At 32.3% G+C, this 17,805-nt stretch overlaps 1 protein-coding gene across 3 annotated transcripts in view; it reads left to right on the top strand.

The window, feature by feature from the left end:
• LOC134280477 (potassium voltage-gated channel subfamily KQT member 1-like) overlaps positions 1–17,578 on the top strand; it is an 18,948-nt gene extending 1,370 nt beyond the window's left edge. For 2 of the 3 annotated variants that reach the window (XM_062762887.1, XM_062762888.1), the window contains exons 2-12: positions 1,052–1,178; positions 4,131–4,209; positions 5,200–5,296; positions 6,208–6,336; positions 10,734–10,844; positions 13,812–13,907; positions 14,252–14,534; positions 14,904–14,985; positions 15,726–15,801; positions 16,025–16,119; positions 16,777–17,577. In XM_062762887.1, coding sequence (XP_062618871.1) covers positions 1,052–1,178; positions 4,131–4,209; positions 5,200–5,296; positions 6,208–6,336; positions 10,734–10,844; positions 13,812–13,907; positions 14,252–14,534; positions 14,904–14,985; positions 15,726–15,801; positions 16,025–16,119; positions 16,777–16,945 — 1,344 coding nt within the window. In that variant the 3' untranslated portion in view covers positions 16,946–17,577. Of the gene's footprint in view, positions 1–1,051; positions 1,179–4,130; positions 4,210–5,199; positions 5,297–6,207; positions 6,337–10,733; positions 10,845–13,811; positions 13,908–14,251; positions 14,535–14,903; positions 14,986–15,725; positions 15,802–16,024; positions 16,120–16,776 lie in introns of all 3 variants that reach the window. The other variant, XM_062762886.1, reaches the window with a different exon arrangement.
• Positions 17,579–17,805: the final 227 nt, after the last annotated feature.

The following is a 17,805-nucleotide window of genomic DNA, read 5'->3' as shown; positions in this document are numbered from 1 at the left end:
ATATTCTGGAGAGGGACGTTAAACAGTATACGATCAATCAATCAATCTTAGAATTTTTTCTCCTAAGAAGTGAAAAATGAAATAGACTTGGAAAATATTAGTAATATTTCAATAGAAAAGCAAATATAGACAAATCACACTCAGTAAAGGTTTACAGGTTAAAACAAATTTCCGAATATGTTATCTTGGTGCTAAAAGTGTAATGTAAACTTTTAAAAAATATACCAAGCCAGGTAAATTTTATGAGGAAAAGCAAAATGACAAAAATTAGCAATATCATATAGGCTGATTTTTACCATTTCGCTTTTCTTGATTAAATTCACCTGGCTTGGTATACTTTTTTTAAGTTCGTATTACACTTGTAGCACCGATGTAACATATTCTTAAATTTGTTTTCATCTGTAAACCTTGACTGAGTGTGTTTTGTCCATATTTGTAATTTTATTGAAATATTACTGATATTTTCCATTTCTATTTCATTTTAGGAGTTTTTAGGAGAAAACATTCGAAGAATTATCCACTTTTCTAAACTTTCATCATGATATTAAGTCTCTTCCAAAGAAAAAAAAATTGTTTGTATCATCTGTCCTTAAGTATTTCTCAGAGTAAAGATTTCCATTGTTTCTGAAATCAGTATTCAACGTTGTCAGTGTTTTCTGTAAGCAATGTTTAACACGGTCAATGTTTTCTGCAAACATTGTTCTATATGTGAAGGATTTTTAGTATCATTATTCTTTTTAAAAGTTTCAAATAAATATTCTCTTACATTTGCAGAGAGTTTGTGAACTGTGTTCTTCTTGGAAATTGAAATTATTACACAGCAACAAATTAACGAAATAATGTCTAATAGACATTGTTATACTTTGTGTAATATTTCTACACAGATTGTTTTACATCAGCATTGTTTAACATAAATTTAAATATGGAATCTCATATTTGGTGTTTTGTTATCCCATTATTTTAATATTTATATCCTTAACTGTGAACTGTGTTCTCAATTACAAATTATAGTGATAATTTCGATTTTTGAATGTTTTTGTTTTTATTACAGGAAATCGTCCTGGTGGTGTTTTTTGGTCTGGAGTACGTGATTCGGCTGTGGTCCGCGGGCTGTAGAAGTAAATATATGGGAATCACAGGACGCTTCAGATTCGCCCGTAAACCGATATCTATCATAGGTAATATACCGATATCTATCATAGGTAATATACCGATATCTATCATGGAAAATATACCAATATCTATCATGGAAAACATACCAATATCTATCATATGTAATATACCGTTATCTATAATAGATAATATACCGATATCTATCATAGATTATATACCGATATCTATCATAGGTAATATACTAATTTCTATAAAAAGTAACATACCATTATCAGCTATCATAAGTGTTATACTATATCTAGATAAGTTAAAACACATCTAGTTTATGTTAGGTCTGTATATTACAATAAAAAGTGTATACATAATTAAACCAATATCTATCATTGGAAAAATATAATATCGACATAGGTTTATAAACCAATATCTATCATTGGTTTTATCTCATATCTTCATACAGGTATATAAACCGATATCTATCTTTGGTAATATCTTATATCTTCATATAGGTATATAAACCGATATCTATCATTGGTAAAATACAATTATTGCTGTTTTTTTAGGTCAATACGATGGTTTTAGTCAACTGAGGGGTACAATATGGGCGAAGTTAATATTGCACTTCGAAGGTGGCTAAATCATCGTATTGACCGCAAAGACAGCAATAACTGTTTTATTATATTATTATTAAATTAGAGCAAACTCCTACAAGACTATTTCTTTGCTTTAATTGAAAGTTTTAACAAGAAATCTTAACAACAACACATTGTAACAGAAAAAAAAGAACAGGTCAGTAATTCCTAATACTGACCTGCAATAATACCTTATGTTATATCTTATTTCTATTTATACAAGGATATGAACCAACTCTATCATATCATAAATTTTACCGAATAATGTAATTAAACCAATATTTATCGTAAGTAATAAATACTATTGACGTATGTTAGAAAATCAATACATATCATAAGTAATATATTATGTCTAATAAACCAAATGAACAATTTCTATCACATGATACGTAAAGTATTTTACATTTATAAACGTAGTTAAACCAATACCTATCACAGTAATATAAATAACCCCACCTCTGTTGATTTTACCGTGAAATTGTGGCTTACGATTGGTCGAAGTATGTCACGTGAAGGAGGTAGATTACTTATACCTGGTCAGTTGTAAACCTATACTCGGTCAGTTGTAAATCTATACCCGATGTTTTACGTAGCAAATACGACGTCATAATAGGTACAGTATAAGCGTGATGAAGCATGTAGCAGAGAAAGACATAAATAAACCACAGATAATACGTAAATGTTTCATCGGTGCGGTAAATTCGTTACATAGTCTTTTAGTGACAGGATACGGAAGGCTTCGCCTCGCAAGGTATAAATTTACTAAACAGGTATCATCCCGTACCCTGTCACTAAAAGACTATGTAACTAATATTATCTACAACAGAAAATAAACCGATATCTATCATAGGTAACAAAAATATGCCTTCTTATGTAAATTTATAAACTATAGTCTATCTTAGGTAACAAATTAAATCTATAACAAATTTTATCCAAGTGCATGAAAAATAACAATAATCTACGTAAATTTTTAATTTTATAATTATTTTCATATTCATATATAATAGTGACAAAAGATTATCTCTCTCAATATGCATCTAAGATGAAAAATAATCCAGGATCGATCTTAGATAAAAATAATAACAACATTCAATTGAAATTCATTATCAATAATTTACACGTTATCTAAATGAATCAATACAGGATCTCCCACGATTTTTAGTTGGATATAATTTTGATCCAACGTTTTGGGATTTTTTTTATCAATGAACCTGAAACAAAAAGTCATAAAAGTCATATCCAACTACAAATAATGGAAGATTTTTTTATCCCACGTTTAATTCTTAACAACCAATATTTTACACTATTTTTATATAGGCTTGACTTAATTTTACTTCATCACAAATAGAAAAAACGTTTATCCACTGGCTGTGATTGGAAATTTTCAGACTATAAAAGTTTTTTACCTTTTTAACTTTATATAGCAAACACTTTAACAGAAAAATAATTTTTAATGGCTATGTGAATCTAAATTAGACAATTATAGATCATAACTAGAGGAATTCTTGGCAAGGAGTTCACTAAATGATACACCGTCTCCTATATGATTATGATGGCAAAGTCCATGTTTTGCTCTAGGTCACCCAAAATATGTCAGATCAAAAAGTAAGCTAAGAGGTGCACATTGGATTTATGTTATAAAAAACCTGTAAAAGTAACATTAAATTTTAGTTAGTGGTATCAGAGGAGTTGCAAAGAAGAGATGGATACCCTTTAATATTATAGAAAGAATAGCAGTGTCGATGTTTTGCTCTGGGAAACCAAAAAATATGAATCCGACCAAAACGTTAAATAGAAGGTACAAAATGATACTCTGATACTGTGAAAGTCTCGTTAGATTTCATTTCATTGTTAGAAAAGGAATTGTGGATAAGAGATTGCTTCTATAGAGCGTAACAGATGGTCATACGGACATTCAGACAGATGGATATCCTGATCACGATATACTCTCCAATTTTCAAGCGGGGGTATAAAATATAACTACTTAGGCAATAGTGATTTAATCTGGTTAACAAAATGTCTTCATAGAGAAAAAAATCTAAATCTATGTTTAAATAAAAATAGCATGGATAGGGAATCTTTTAACGACTAGAACAAAAGATATGTAATAGAACTGAGAATTAAGGTGAATAAGACGATAATGTCTACAAAATTTATTTAGTAAAAAGATTTGTCTAGTGCATAGCTACTTAGTGACAGTCAAATAACTAGATTGAAAAACTAAATAGCTTTAGGGTTTGAGGTAGCTATATACGTTATATAATGACCATTCTAAAAACAAAACTTTCTTTTCTTCTTTATTTGTTACAGATTTTCTGATGGTGACGACATCCATTTCAAATATGTCTATGTTATCTTAATTCAATGGTTTCTTTTTATTTGTAACAGACTTTCTGGTGGTTACAGCTTCAATTGTGGTTTTGTCTGTCGGGTCTAATGGCCAGGTGTTCGCCACCTCAGCTATCAGGTAATTGATTGATTGTATGATGTTGTGCGCCCTTTTTTAGAATTTTTCAATCTAAGAGAGACGTCACCACCAACTGGTGTTGGAAGTTTAATTTAGACCTTTACTCTTCGTCCCAGTTTAGAATTTCTCAATGAAATAGAGACGTTACAACTTCCTGATGATGAAATTCTCATTAAGACCTGTACTCTGTATTGGTCATTTAGCAATGAGGGTTCTTTGTAGTGCCAACGCCTAACTGTGACACAGGGTTTCAATTTTTAAGGTCTCATCCAATGGAACCCCAACTTTTGCTTCAATGTGCCGAGCGTTCGGCGAAGGAAGAGTTACAACTTATTTTTATTAACTAAGGTCACTTGCGACCTTGAATCGAACACATGATCTTCTAATCAATGACTGAGTGCTCTGCTGAATGAAGTACCTTGGGAGCTAGAAAAGTTAAATCTAAGAAACACAGATATTTACTTGATGGAGGATATGGATATAATGAACAGTATTCAATATCAAAGTCCATAAAACAATACAAAATAGGAGCAGAGCAAACACGGACCTTCGAAACATCAGATGTGGGATCAGATGCCATGGAAGAGTGAGCATCCCCTGGTGACTGGTCACATGCTCGTCATGATACGGGAAAAAACCCGGAAAATCTGTCGTCAATTCAGTGTATGAATAATGGACTAACTATTAGTATGAAAAACGTCAGTCAGCATTTGACTCAATGAAAAATTGTATTTGCTGACAGGGTCATTGTATCAATCAAAGTGATGACTTTAAACGAGACTGCTGATATTCTTGTGTCATCAACTTGTCTGTCAATAACTTACCTCGTTTTAGAAATTGTTCATACATAGAGCATGTTTTTGCGTTTCGAATCAACTGAGAGATATATAAAACACCTTATGCAGGTGATGAAGGTATATTACTGCATAAGTAAGGAAAGTTGATTTTATTTTTTATTCATTAACACTGTAATTTGATTTTACTTTGTAGAGGTGTACGATTTCTTCAAATTCTGCGGATGTTACACGTTGACAGACAGGGTGGAACTTGGCGTTTATTAGGATCAGTTGTTTATATACACAGACAGGTAAGGGACGCCACTCTAATCTAGATATATGAAAAAGTAAGGAAAGAAATTGGGATCAATTTTCCTATTTCACAAAAAGGCAGGAAATGTTACCCCTATTTTGAATCATTTCATAGATACTTATAAATGAGAGAAGAATTGGGTTACTTTGAAGGATAAAGTTATAGAAGGAATTTGTATCATTTGATTGTAAAGTCTTCCTCTTGATATCTCGTACTATAAAAAATTACTCCTGTAAATCTTAAGCTTATTTTTGGGTCTAAATCTTTTCTTTTAATTTTATATTTATATTCATATAAAAACCCATTCTGCGTTGTCGGTTCTTTAATTAATAGACATTTCCAGTTATGAGCGTCACGAGCTCGGACTCGTACTCTGTACTTCAATAAATAAGGGGCTGAATCAAAAATTTAAAAAGGGGGTTTTAAGGTAGGCGGATTTTATGTTATTTTCCGCGACAAATTAAAAAAAAAGGCAAAGACAAATTTAATACTAGTATAGATTTATCATTTGTTTTCTTCTGCATGACAAAGCAGCGCAAATATTGACTATTTGTCTTATTTTGTTCCTTGGATGCCTCTACAGTGTGCCTATGGCACGGAACAATTTCATCTCTCAAATTACATGTTCTACATTTATTCTGTGTTTATTTATTTTTCTGTTTAATGTTCTGCATTGTCGCTGCTGATGTACAGATCTTCTAGGAATCTAGGAAACAGTGTTTTTGTTCGTTTTTAAATATGTCAAAATTTGACACGGTCCCTAAACTTTTTTAAACAACTGTCAGAGTCAGTGTGCGAGTACGATCTCGAGATCGCGAAATCTGGAAATGTCTATTAAGAACTGATCTGATCACCACTTCTCTAGGAACTACTAATGACCACTTCTGATTTGACTTCTTTTATTAACAGGAATTGATCACCACGCTTTATATAGGATTCCTGGGACTCATTTTCTCTTCGTATTTTGTCTACCTAGCAGAAAAAGAGAACGGGTCTACAGACTTCACCAGTTACGCTGACGCCCTCTGGTGGGGCGTGGTAAGTAGTGTTAACATTTCTTTTTTTTATAAGGTATTGATTAAAGGTAAACAGAAACTGTTAAGCAAATTAAGTAGAGAATACAATAAAGTTTTCCACACAGTATGGACGTGGCCGTCAAAGGAGTAACACTGTATACAAAGTGCTAATCGAAAATCTACTTGATTTGGATCACTAGCTATATTTGTTTGGGTCATTCGAAGTTTTTGTCTGCACATTTAGACAAAAAATTTGCTTTTATATTCGTTTTCTTACTGATAATAAAACTACTTCAAACAATATGAGACTTCTTCTTGGTATATTTAAAGATAATCATATTTTTGTTTCATCTACCCCTCTATAAACATCGGTAGCACGCGTTTTTCACGCATCTAATGGTCATTTTTCGACTAATCATACTCTGCAATGGACTGTTGACATTATTTCAATAAAACATTTATTGTAATGTTTAATATGAATCTTTATCAAACGTAAGCTATCAAATTCGACCACAAAGTCTTCTTAATAACCTGGCAATTACATCAAATATGCACCTACCCAACTTTTCCAGAGCTATATTATGTTTGCGTAGAAAATATCCAGAAAGCTATCTTTGTTGTCATGACAGCTATACTTTTTTCGAGTATACATATAGCATTTAGGCCTGGTGCAATTAGTAAAATAATTTATTGACGTTACGTTGTGTTTACAACAGTACTGTACAATATTTTCATCCCAAGACTCCTCTTACATTTCAACAATGGCCCAGTCCGTAGGAGGTCCATGTGTCATATGCTCACCTTGAGCATTTTATGCTCAATCGGTGAGTGTGATAGATATGTATTTACATAAATTATAGAAAAAGTAGTGTGGCCTCTTGGCAAGTTACTTAGGAGAGTACAAACACACAGGCACCTGACGTTACTTATTGTTCTTTTAATAAAATAAATTATACCCCTATATCTATAACATTTTGAACCTTTCGTGACAGTATCTTTTTTAATTTCTAATGGAAGCAACTGTAATGACGTTTTTATTTCGTTAATTTATATGTTTAGTTCCATTTTTTCATTCCGGAATAAAGGATTGCTCAAGCATAAATTTCTTCGGGAAACGGGAGGGGTTTACATTGTTGTCCATAACACTAAAAGATCCCAACACAAAAATCCTATTTTATGGTTAGGGATGGGGTCGGCTTAATTGGTGGACAAGCTACATTCTACCATATATATTCTAATTTTTCCTATCATGTTATGACAGTCATTCATCAACAAAAACATACCAAATTAAGAATTTTCATTTTGCTCACCAATTTACATGTAATTTTGTAAAATTTTAAAGATCGATTTCAACTATTAGACTTTACATATACACATGGTTTTGTAAATATTTAGTGGAATATATATGCATTCAAAGTTTTGATTTGATAATTTAATGAATAATTAAAACGCATTCAACTTCAAATCTTAATGCCGCTTCGTTCAATTACTAATTTCAATTCAGCCAAATAAGCGTTAAGAAGAGATTGCATGAAATATTTAAAATAATTTCATGTAATAAAAAGAAATCAAATGGTTACCACATTTCTCAAAGAAATGCATGGATCTTTTTTCATAGAAATCATAACATATTCCTGAAAATCAGTGAACTTCCGTAACTATATTCTTTTATCGTAGACTGACTGTTAAGAGTTTGCGTTTCTTGGGAAGGAGGGAGGGGGGTATTTTGATATGGTTACTTTAATATTCTTAAATTTTAGTGAATTTGAAAAAATTATCAGGTCTTGATCACCTAACCTTTATCCGCTTTTCTAGATCTGTCTATGGGGATATAATGCCAAAGAAGATGGACGTATAAGGCGGGCAGAATGCCTATAGTGCGACAGATAAGAAGTGAAAAATTTAATCTCAATTATATCCAAATTTTATTTCATATTTCATCTAATATTAAAGTATACTTACTGTAAAATCTTTATAATTTACAAAAATTTCACAAAAACTGAAAATATTTGCCTGTGAAAAAGCATACACAGACTTATAAGAACAAAAACGATCATTTTTTTCATACTTTCACAAAATTTTTCAATACGAGTGGGTCCTCGCTCCATTTTTTTTGAAAGATAATCCTAAAAGTTTGCGATAAATAAATATTTTTTGGTTTACAAAAAAATGGAGCGAAGACCCACTATACCTTAAAAGAACACTTTTATGAAAAACCATTCGCATCTTTCCGAGAAATACTTCAAGTCCATTGAGTCAAGGGTCATATCAGAAATGTGATTTAAATGTCTCCAATCATCATGAGCCATGTAGCATAGTGGTTAGCGCGTTAGTCTCGAAGAATTAGGTTCCTTCGGTATTGTACTGCTGGGGTTCGAATCCAAGTATACCCATCTAATATTTTTAGAAATGAAATTTTTTAAGATGTTTATTTTTTCTAAGAAAATGTTTTTTTTTCTAATAATGTCATAAATTTCAATAACAAAACAAAACAAATACCCAATTTCCATATCAAATGTGATTTCTTAATATCTGACGCTATAGGCATTCTGCCCACCTTATACGCCCATCTTCTTTTAATTAAACTTTTATCTTCATAGATTCTGTTTCAGATTCTTAGTTTTAAGTTCTGATGTCTGATGATAGTGTGAAAATAGGTGAAATATTACATAAGTTGCATTATAATCTCTTTATCATAGATTTATAAAAGAGAGAAAAAATGTGTACAAGGCGAGGACAATCACCCGCTCTATGACGGAAAAGTTTTATTTTTCTAAAATTATGTTGTCGGAAATGTCATCTTCAACATATTAGATTCATATATTGTTCTGAAAGGCATATTGATTGAAAATTGTTTTTAGACTTATTAAGTCGAAAATGGGTACGTTTATATTAAATGATTCTAGCTATAAAGATTTATTTTTGAATATGAACGGACCAGGTATTCTAGTAAATGCATTGTGTTTTTTAATGGCGTCTGAACCCATTCTATCTAAAAGTTGAATATTTCTGAAATGAAAAAAAAGTGGGATAACGAGCATTGATTTATGTCGAAAAATATACAAACAATACAAACATGTGGGCAGGGCATAAATACGGACACCCCCACCCCCGGAATACCAGAGATCCAGAGATTGGAACGGGTGCCTAGAGGAGTAAGCATCCCTTGTTGATCGGTCACACACGCTGTGAGCCCTTATATGTATTGATCAAGTGAATGGAACATTGCGTAATCAAATTTAGTATAAAAACAAAGGTCTAACAGTTGGATGAGAGAAGTAAGCCAAAAAAAAAAACGAACCAAGATAAATTAAATGATAGGTTGAAAAACCTTATTTGTCTCAACAAATTAGTTTCTTTTTATTTCAACCTTATTTGTCTCAACAAATTAGTTTCTTTTTAAGCAAACTGACACACAAACAACAAGAAGACACCGTAGCATATTGTGGTTAACGCATTCAGTCTTACGCCTATCATGAGCTTTGGAAAAAATTCGATTAGTTTGTGAAGCCCTTTTTTCCGTTTTACATACCTTTAAAACATAAGTAAAAATATATTACGTGTATTTATCAATAAGTTATTTAATGACATAAACTTGAGACAGTGTCTTTGGATTATACTCCCCAATATACGGCTTCATTCTTCAAGAAGTATTCTACTCAAATCAAACATAGCATTTCTGTATCAATCGTGACAAAACGCAAATCAAGTATCGCACAAACACCAGCAATGATAGCACATTTCATCAAATTCTATATTTATTTATTTCTGTTTCACTTCTTTCCACTGATAAATGTTTCTCTTGTGATAATAAATGCCAATACCTTTTTCAAAACTGTTTAAATCGCGATAATTTTAACAAAAAACAATAAATCTTAATTTCATGAAAATCACAAAAAGGATCCGAAAAAAGTATAGCCATCGCAAAAATATGTTGCAAACATAGTATAGCATTCACTCAAAACAAGAATAGCCCAATTTCTCTAAAAAGCGTAATTTATGGAAATCAGATGATGTTTCGTGGGTGAATTGAGGCGAAAACTAAGTTACAATAACTTTTACAACAGAATATAGTTTGAAAAAATTAAGAACAATTGAAATAATGCAAAATGAGCGAAAATCCCATTTTAACTTAGTAAATGAGCATGGTATCGAATTTCTAACTTGTTTCAACTTAAAAATTTTCTCAAATAAATTTACATTGATTCTATAAAGGTTTAATAAATTTTTAATTTCTTAAAGGTACTTTTACCCATATTTTTCCTGCAGAACTTTCTTTTTTACCCATAATGCATCAGAGTACCCAAAGCAATATAGCAAGTGATCCAAATCAAGTAGATTTTCGATTAGCACTTTGTATACAGTGAGTAATCTTATTTGTCTTTTTGAATTAATGTTTCTTCACATTTCTGTCTACAGATTACCGTTACAACGATTGGCTATGGTGACACAGTCCCTCAGACGTGGATGGGGAGGATTGTAGCCTCCTGTTTTTCTGTTTTTGCCATTTCCTTTTTTGCTCTTCCTGCTGTGAGTATTTTGATTATTATTTGTTTTATCTGAGAAGAGAATTATAATATCAAGCTTCTCTCTAGTTCAGAAAAGTCAGGAGCTCATATAAGCTCTTCTGAGGAAAAGTTGTTTATTTTTCCTTTTCTGTCATTGTCGACGTCTTTGCAGTTGACGTATTAACTTTAGACAACTTACATCTTGTAATTTTTTTTTTCACGGGTATTTTTCAAATTCATTTGTAAGGTATTTTTATATCCCCCAAAACTTACCAAATTCTCAATTACCATACTTAAATGAGATCCCGATACTTTATTAGAACTTTACAAACAATATACTGTTTACAAAGCAGGATCTAGCAATTGTTCAACCAAAAGTTTTTTAGCTTTCACTTGATGTATCTAATCGAAGGTGGGTTTTCGTAAACTCTGAGATATTTAACAAACTTTGTTTTTTTACCAAAATTGATAGCTTCATAAAGTACGAAATTTAACACTGCATGAATCATCCTTAATTTACAAAAACATTTGGACACTTGCTTTTCTAAAAATAAGAAGGATATGGAGATAACGAACAGTATTCAACACCAAGCCCATAAAACAATACAAAAGAGGCGAGCAAACACGGACCTCCGATACATCAGAGGTGGGAACAGGAGCCATGAAGGTGTGAGCATCCCTGCTGACCGGTCACACTCGCCGTGTGATCATTGTCATGATAGGGAAATAACCGAAAAATCCATCGTCAATTCAGTGTATAAATAATGGACTAACAATTGGTATGAAAAACGTGGGTCAGCATTTGACTCAATGATAAATTGTATTTTTTGATAAGGTCATTGTATAGACCATAGAAATTACGAAATGATGACTTTAAATGAGACTGTTGATATTTGTATTTCATCAACTTGCTTGTCAATAATTTACCTCGTTTTAGAAATCGTTCATATAGAGCATGCTCTTGCATATAAAATAAAGAGCTTTTAAGTTTTCCTATTGTGTCATTAATCAGCTGCAGTATTATTGAAAGCCTTTCTCAGATATTATTTAAAGTATTCTTTGAATTCTTCAATGACAATAAGTATACATTCTTTGGAGATCAGGAGCAGCAAGAAATGCTTGAAAATATAAACAGACCTTTTCTAAATTCTTAAGAGAAAACATAATTTAAAATCTTCTACATAAGCGCAGCTTGATTTTTTTTAAACTTAAATATTCAATTGCTTGTTTTCGAACATTTTTATATGTGTGGTTTTATTTCAGGACACACTTTAGTCATGATCATTTATCTAGGTGTGTTTTTGTCTAAGGGTAAAGTTGGCATCTGTATTTTTAGGTCACCTGAGTAAACTCAGGTGTCCTATTGCTATCTGTTTTTGTCCGTCGTCGTGCGTCGTGCGTTGTGCGTTGTGCGTTGTCCGTTAACATTTGAACATTTTCAGCTTCTTCTCTGCAACCACTGAACCAATTTCAACCAAATTTGGCACAAAGCATCTATGGGTGAAGGGGAACAAAAATTGTGAATTTCATGGTCCCTGCCCCCCTGGGACCTGGGGGTGGGGCAAAAACCACTAAAATTAATGCAATCTTTAAAAATCTTCTTCTTTACTCCTGGACATCAAGCAGTCAAACTGTTTGCATGATTGTAATCAGCATTGAGTCCTCTACCAAAATTGTGAAATTCATGGCCCTGGGGTCAGGGGTTCTATTGCTAGGGCGGGGCTAAATAAGTATATAGTGAAAATGCATTATTTCTTTGAAAATCTTCTTCCCTGGCTATTAAATAAACTAACTAAGTGCATAGTTATGATGAGCAAGAGTGCCTCTACCAAAATTGTGAATTTTATGGCCCCAGGGTCAGGGGTTCTAGTGTTAGGGCGGGGCTCTATAGATTATATAGTGAAAATTCATGAATTCTTTGAAAATCTTCTTCTCTGCTCCTGGCTATTAAATAAACTAACTAAGTGCATAGTTATGATGAGCAAGAGTGCCTCTACCAAAATTGTGAATTTTATGGCCGTAGGGTCAGGGGTTCTGGTGTTAGGGCGGGGCTCTATTGATTATAGAGTGAAAAAACATGAATTTTATGAAAATCTTCATCTCTGCTCCTGGGTATTAAATAAACTAACTAAGTGCATAGTTATGATGAGCAAGAGTGCCTCTACCAAAATTGTGAATTTTATGGCCCCAGGGTCAGGGGTTCTGGTGTTAGGGTGGGGCTCTATAGATTATATAGTGAAAATACATGAATTCTTTGAAAATCTTCTTCTCTGCTCCTGCGTATTAAATAAACTATCTAAGTGATAGTTATGATGTGCAAGAGTGCCTCTACCAAAATTGTGAATTTTATGGCCCCAGGGTCAGGGGTTCGGATGTTAGGGCGGGGCTCTATTGATTATATAGTGAAAATACATTAAATATTTGAAAGTTTTCTTTTCTGCTCTTGGGTATTAAGCAGATGAACTACCTATGTAGTTATGATGAGCAAGGACCCTAATCTTCCAGAATTGTGAATTTCAAGGCCCCAGGGTCAGGGGTACCATAGGGGGGGTGTACTTATATACTGAAACTGGATGAATTGTTTGAGATCTGCTCCTTGGTATTAATCAAATATTTTTGAAAAGCAAGGGTGCCTTTTCAAAAATTGTGCAATGTGTGGATCTAGGCCTAAGGATCAGGGGTTCATGTGTGATAGGGGCATTACTGATTATTGCTGAATATTACTGATTACTTGAAATGCATTTTTTGTTACTAAGCAACTGCTAAGTGTATTATTATGATGATCAATGGTGCCTCTTTCAAAATTGTGAACGCCATAGCATCTGGCTTAAAACATGAATCAAATTAAATCACTGGAAAGTTGTTGCATAATGCTCAGGTGACCTATAAGGCCCATGGGCCTCTTGTTTAATTATATATGTTTTGCTTTGAGGTATTCTTTGTACCTGTATTTTTAGGTTTAATGTTTGGTTTTTTTTGTTTGTTTCAGGGTATACTTGGGTCTGGGTTCGCCCTTAAAGTTCAGCAAAAACAACGACAGAAACATTTTAATCGTCAGATTCCCACCGCTGCCTCTCTTATACAGGTAGACATGGCTTTTTAGAATACATGTACTACATGATCATTTACTTACCAGTTATTAGCACATGTTATATTACGTTAAAAATAAATTTTTATTGCATATTGTTTACATTATATAGATCACTGTAATTTTCATCATATAGTTTACATGTATTATCACATCTCAAACAAAATCATGTTCCTTGGTAAAATTTAATATATATTTAATCAGACAACCATTTGACGTATTTGTGAGAAATATTAAGATGATGATGGATCACAGTGACTTACAAATTGATAATGTAAAGAACTCAATTCATTTTTAATGCTTCATTCACAATCTGTTACCAAGCTGTTGGTTTCTTGCAGTGCTTATGGCGGTGCCACGCGGCAGAACCTAACTTTCACTCTAGCGCCACCTGGAAGGTTCATTTAGATGAGAAGCGCCACCTACACAAACATCATTACGGTTTTACAAAAATGTCTCATACCAAAAAAATGATAAACAATAAGCAAAACTTGTCGTCAGGTTCTCTATCTAGATTTAGTCAAAGGCCAAATCTTCTGAAGAAACGAAATTTTTCTCGGACCTCCAGTATTACAGATAAACACGGAAGTTGTCAATCTATTCCTGAGTTCTCCGACAAAACAGGTGATATTTTAAGACTGTCACTTATAAATCTTAAATTAAAATATTCAGGAGATCTTAAGAAATGTCAGTAGACTTAACTTATAGATTGTTATTTATAAATATTGATGTTAATGAATAAACAGATAAGTATCACTGTTAGTGTTATTTATCTAGACTGCCACTTATAAACCTAACTGTTTATAATTCAATAGATCTGAACCACAGTCAGACAGTAGAAATGACTGTTAGTATTAATTATCTAGAGTGCCACTTATAAACCTAGCTGTTTATAATTCAATAGATCTGAACCACTGTCAGACAGTAGAAATGACTGTCAGTGTAATTTATCTAGACTGCCACTTATAAGCCTAGCTATTTATGATTCAATAGATCTGAACAACTGCCAGACAGTAGAAATGACGGAGTACAACAACGACGTATTGGAGGAAGAACCCGTGTCTAAACCTCACGAGTAAGTGATTCTATTTTCTATCTAGCTGTCAAAACCTCACGAGTAAGTGATTTTATATTCTCTTTAGCTTGTAACACGAGATTGGACAGCAAGCTGTGTCTGGATTTCTGTACATGTGTACACTGGGCGTGATTTTATCTTCCATCTAGCTTGCACGATGTACACTGGTCGTGATTTTATTTTCTGTATAGCTTGTAACAGAAAATAGTATAGCAAGCCGAACGTGAAATAATGTATACTGGTACCATGCCCATAAAAATTAGACGAGTTCACTTTTGATCTCAATCTCACTTTTACAAAAGGAATATAGAGTGGTATAGTAAGACAGAGATCAAAATTGAGCTGTTTGTTATCCCTATATGTTTTATGGTCCCGGGACCTGGTCTTCAGCTGGGGGTTAATAACATGAAAAATATTTCTTCTATGTAGGAGAATAACCAGTCAATGTTTAATAATAACTGTTTCTTAGAAGGCATTCCCGGCTTTAAAAAAAATATAAAAATGTTGAAATGCCTAAGGTAAATAGTATAAATGTTTTTTTTCTTACTGTTTTCGATTTTAAAATGTTTAGGAGAAATATGAATGTTAATTATTGATTTACTGCAAAAATATGTCCTTATGAAAGTCTTTATCTTGATTTAGTATCCAAATTGAAAAAAAATCTAAAATGCATGTTACATTGCATATATACACAGTGTCCACTATTTATGATTAATTATTTTTTAAATACTTTTTTTCAGATTAACAGAAGAACATAAGACGATGATAAGAGTTATTCGAAGAATTAAATTCTTTGTTGCCAGGAGACGTTTTCAGGTAAAGATACTAATTACAATAATCTAAGGGTCGGGGTATTTCAAATATTTTTTTCTTTTGATACTCATAATTTATACTCCTGCTTATAAAAACATGTTTATTCCTATCTTTGTATCATTTTGTTCTGATTAGTATTCCCGATTTTTAGCAAAGTTTCCTTGTCTTAATATGCGATTATAAAATAAAATCTATCTTCTGACGTCAAATTCTATCTATTTTATAGCTAGCTAGGAAGCCCTATGACGTCAGAGATGTTATTGAGCAATATTCTCAGGGACATTTAAACATGATGGTGCGGATCAAAGAACTTCAGAGGAGGTGAGATGTGTTATATTACCCTACATGTTCGTGTAAGAATGTGGTTATAATTTTTGTAAAATTTAAACTTAAATAGATACAGTGGTGATACAATAAAATGATTTTTTTTCAAATATTAAAGATTAAATGTATTCGATTGTGCATGTATCCTAAACGTTATGGCAAATAGAAAAATGAACCATCATTTGTCTAAATATAGGGCTTATGCATGAATAAGTTAACCTTCTTACCCATAGTCAAGCGTTTATACACATATACCATTTCCTTTTTCTAATACTTAAACACGCATATGCTTGCTAAAAAGTCATAAAATCAGAAAAGTTATAATCTTGTCAAATTATTACATCATTATTATTTACGCTTGAGGTGTAACTAAAACGCTATATTCCTTTGAAGTGAACATTAAGTTTGTGTTGCGTCACTGTTCAGTAAGTTGTAAAGAGTTAAACAAGACATCGATGGATCTTTCATCAATCTTGCTCGAATTTAACTTGTACAGCGTACCTAAAGAAATCTACAAAAATTTAAAAAGAGAAATCGATTGAAATTCCTTTGGAATGTTAATTTAAAATGAAAAACAGAGACTCTGATATTTCACAGAAACAAAAATGTCAGCCAATATGTTGTTTATGATGGAAGCACTTATCTTACTTTTAGACTGGATACAACTTTAGGAAAGCCACTACATATATTGAACAGGGATAAAGAACGAGTAACCGTCTTCTCCAAGCTATCGAGTATGGAGACTCAAATGCGGGATCTAGACAGAAAAATGGATCAGATACTGGTGCTGTTACACACACAACAACGACAAATGCACGATTGACAGAGAGTTTACATACCTAATCGCAATAGCTCTGACCCAAGACAATGACAAACGCAGAATTGGCGGAGAGTTTGGGGATTCGAGTCTACCATTGTCTTACACGCTTATATGGGCATGATTTAGGGATATTTTATAGACCTATGTCTATATACTGCATCGAGAAGCGCGCGGTTAACGGAAATTTAGGATAAAAGATTGTGATTGACAGGGAAAGTAGTCTAAATGGTTCACGTGTGATACCGACAAGCGTCTAAATAAAAAAAAAATTATGAAACCAAGTCTTCCAACAACATCAACAACTTTTACATTGACTTGTGTAAAAACCAGAATTGGAATATTCGTTATTGTTGTTACGGAAATATTTCTGAAGAATTCACTGGAAAACATTTATAAAAGAACTGGTAACTATATGAATGCTTCATATTAAGCAAAGAATTTTACCACATTTGTCTTAATCTCAACTCGTGTCCGAAACATTTTATTGTTGGACGTGTTCATAGACGATTAATTCTCGCCTGGACAGAATTTTTTAGCATTGAATGTCACTTTATAACGTTATATTTGAATTTTCTTTATGAAAAGATGTTTTTATTTATTTTCTCAACGTATTCAAACAATGTTATTATTTTCCATTGTTTAATTTTTTCTAATAGATTATGAATACAGACTATGTAATTTTAAATAACATTCGTTTTCTTTTTAGATATTAAACATGATCCATTAATTACCCTGGCACATTTTCTTCTTAACAATAACCTATGATACCCCAAATCATTTACTTTTACTTAAGGACAGATAATACGAACAAAAAAAATGGATGTCTGATTTGGTATATATTTTGGACCTAATTTCATTTCAAA

This window comes from Saccostrea cucullata, unplaced genomic scaffold (assembly GCF_032062105.1).
Source record: "Saccostrea cucullata isolate Sc308-1 unplaced genomic scaffold, CSIRO_AGI_Scuc_v1 ctg5730, whole genome shotgun sequence".
Taxonomy (NCBI): Eukaryota; Metazoa; Mollusca; class Bivalvia; order Ostreida; family Ostreidae; genus Saccostrea; species Saccostrea cuccullata.
The sequence above is the reverse complement of the archived record's forward strand: the minus strand, read 5'-3'. Positions and strand labels throughout refer to the sequence as shown.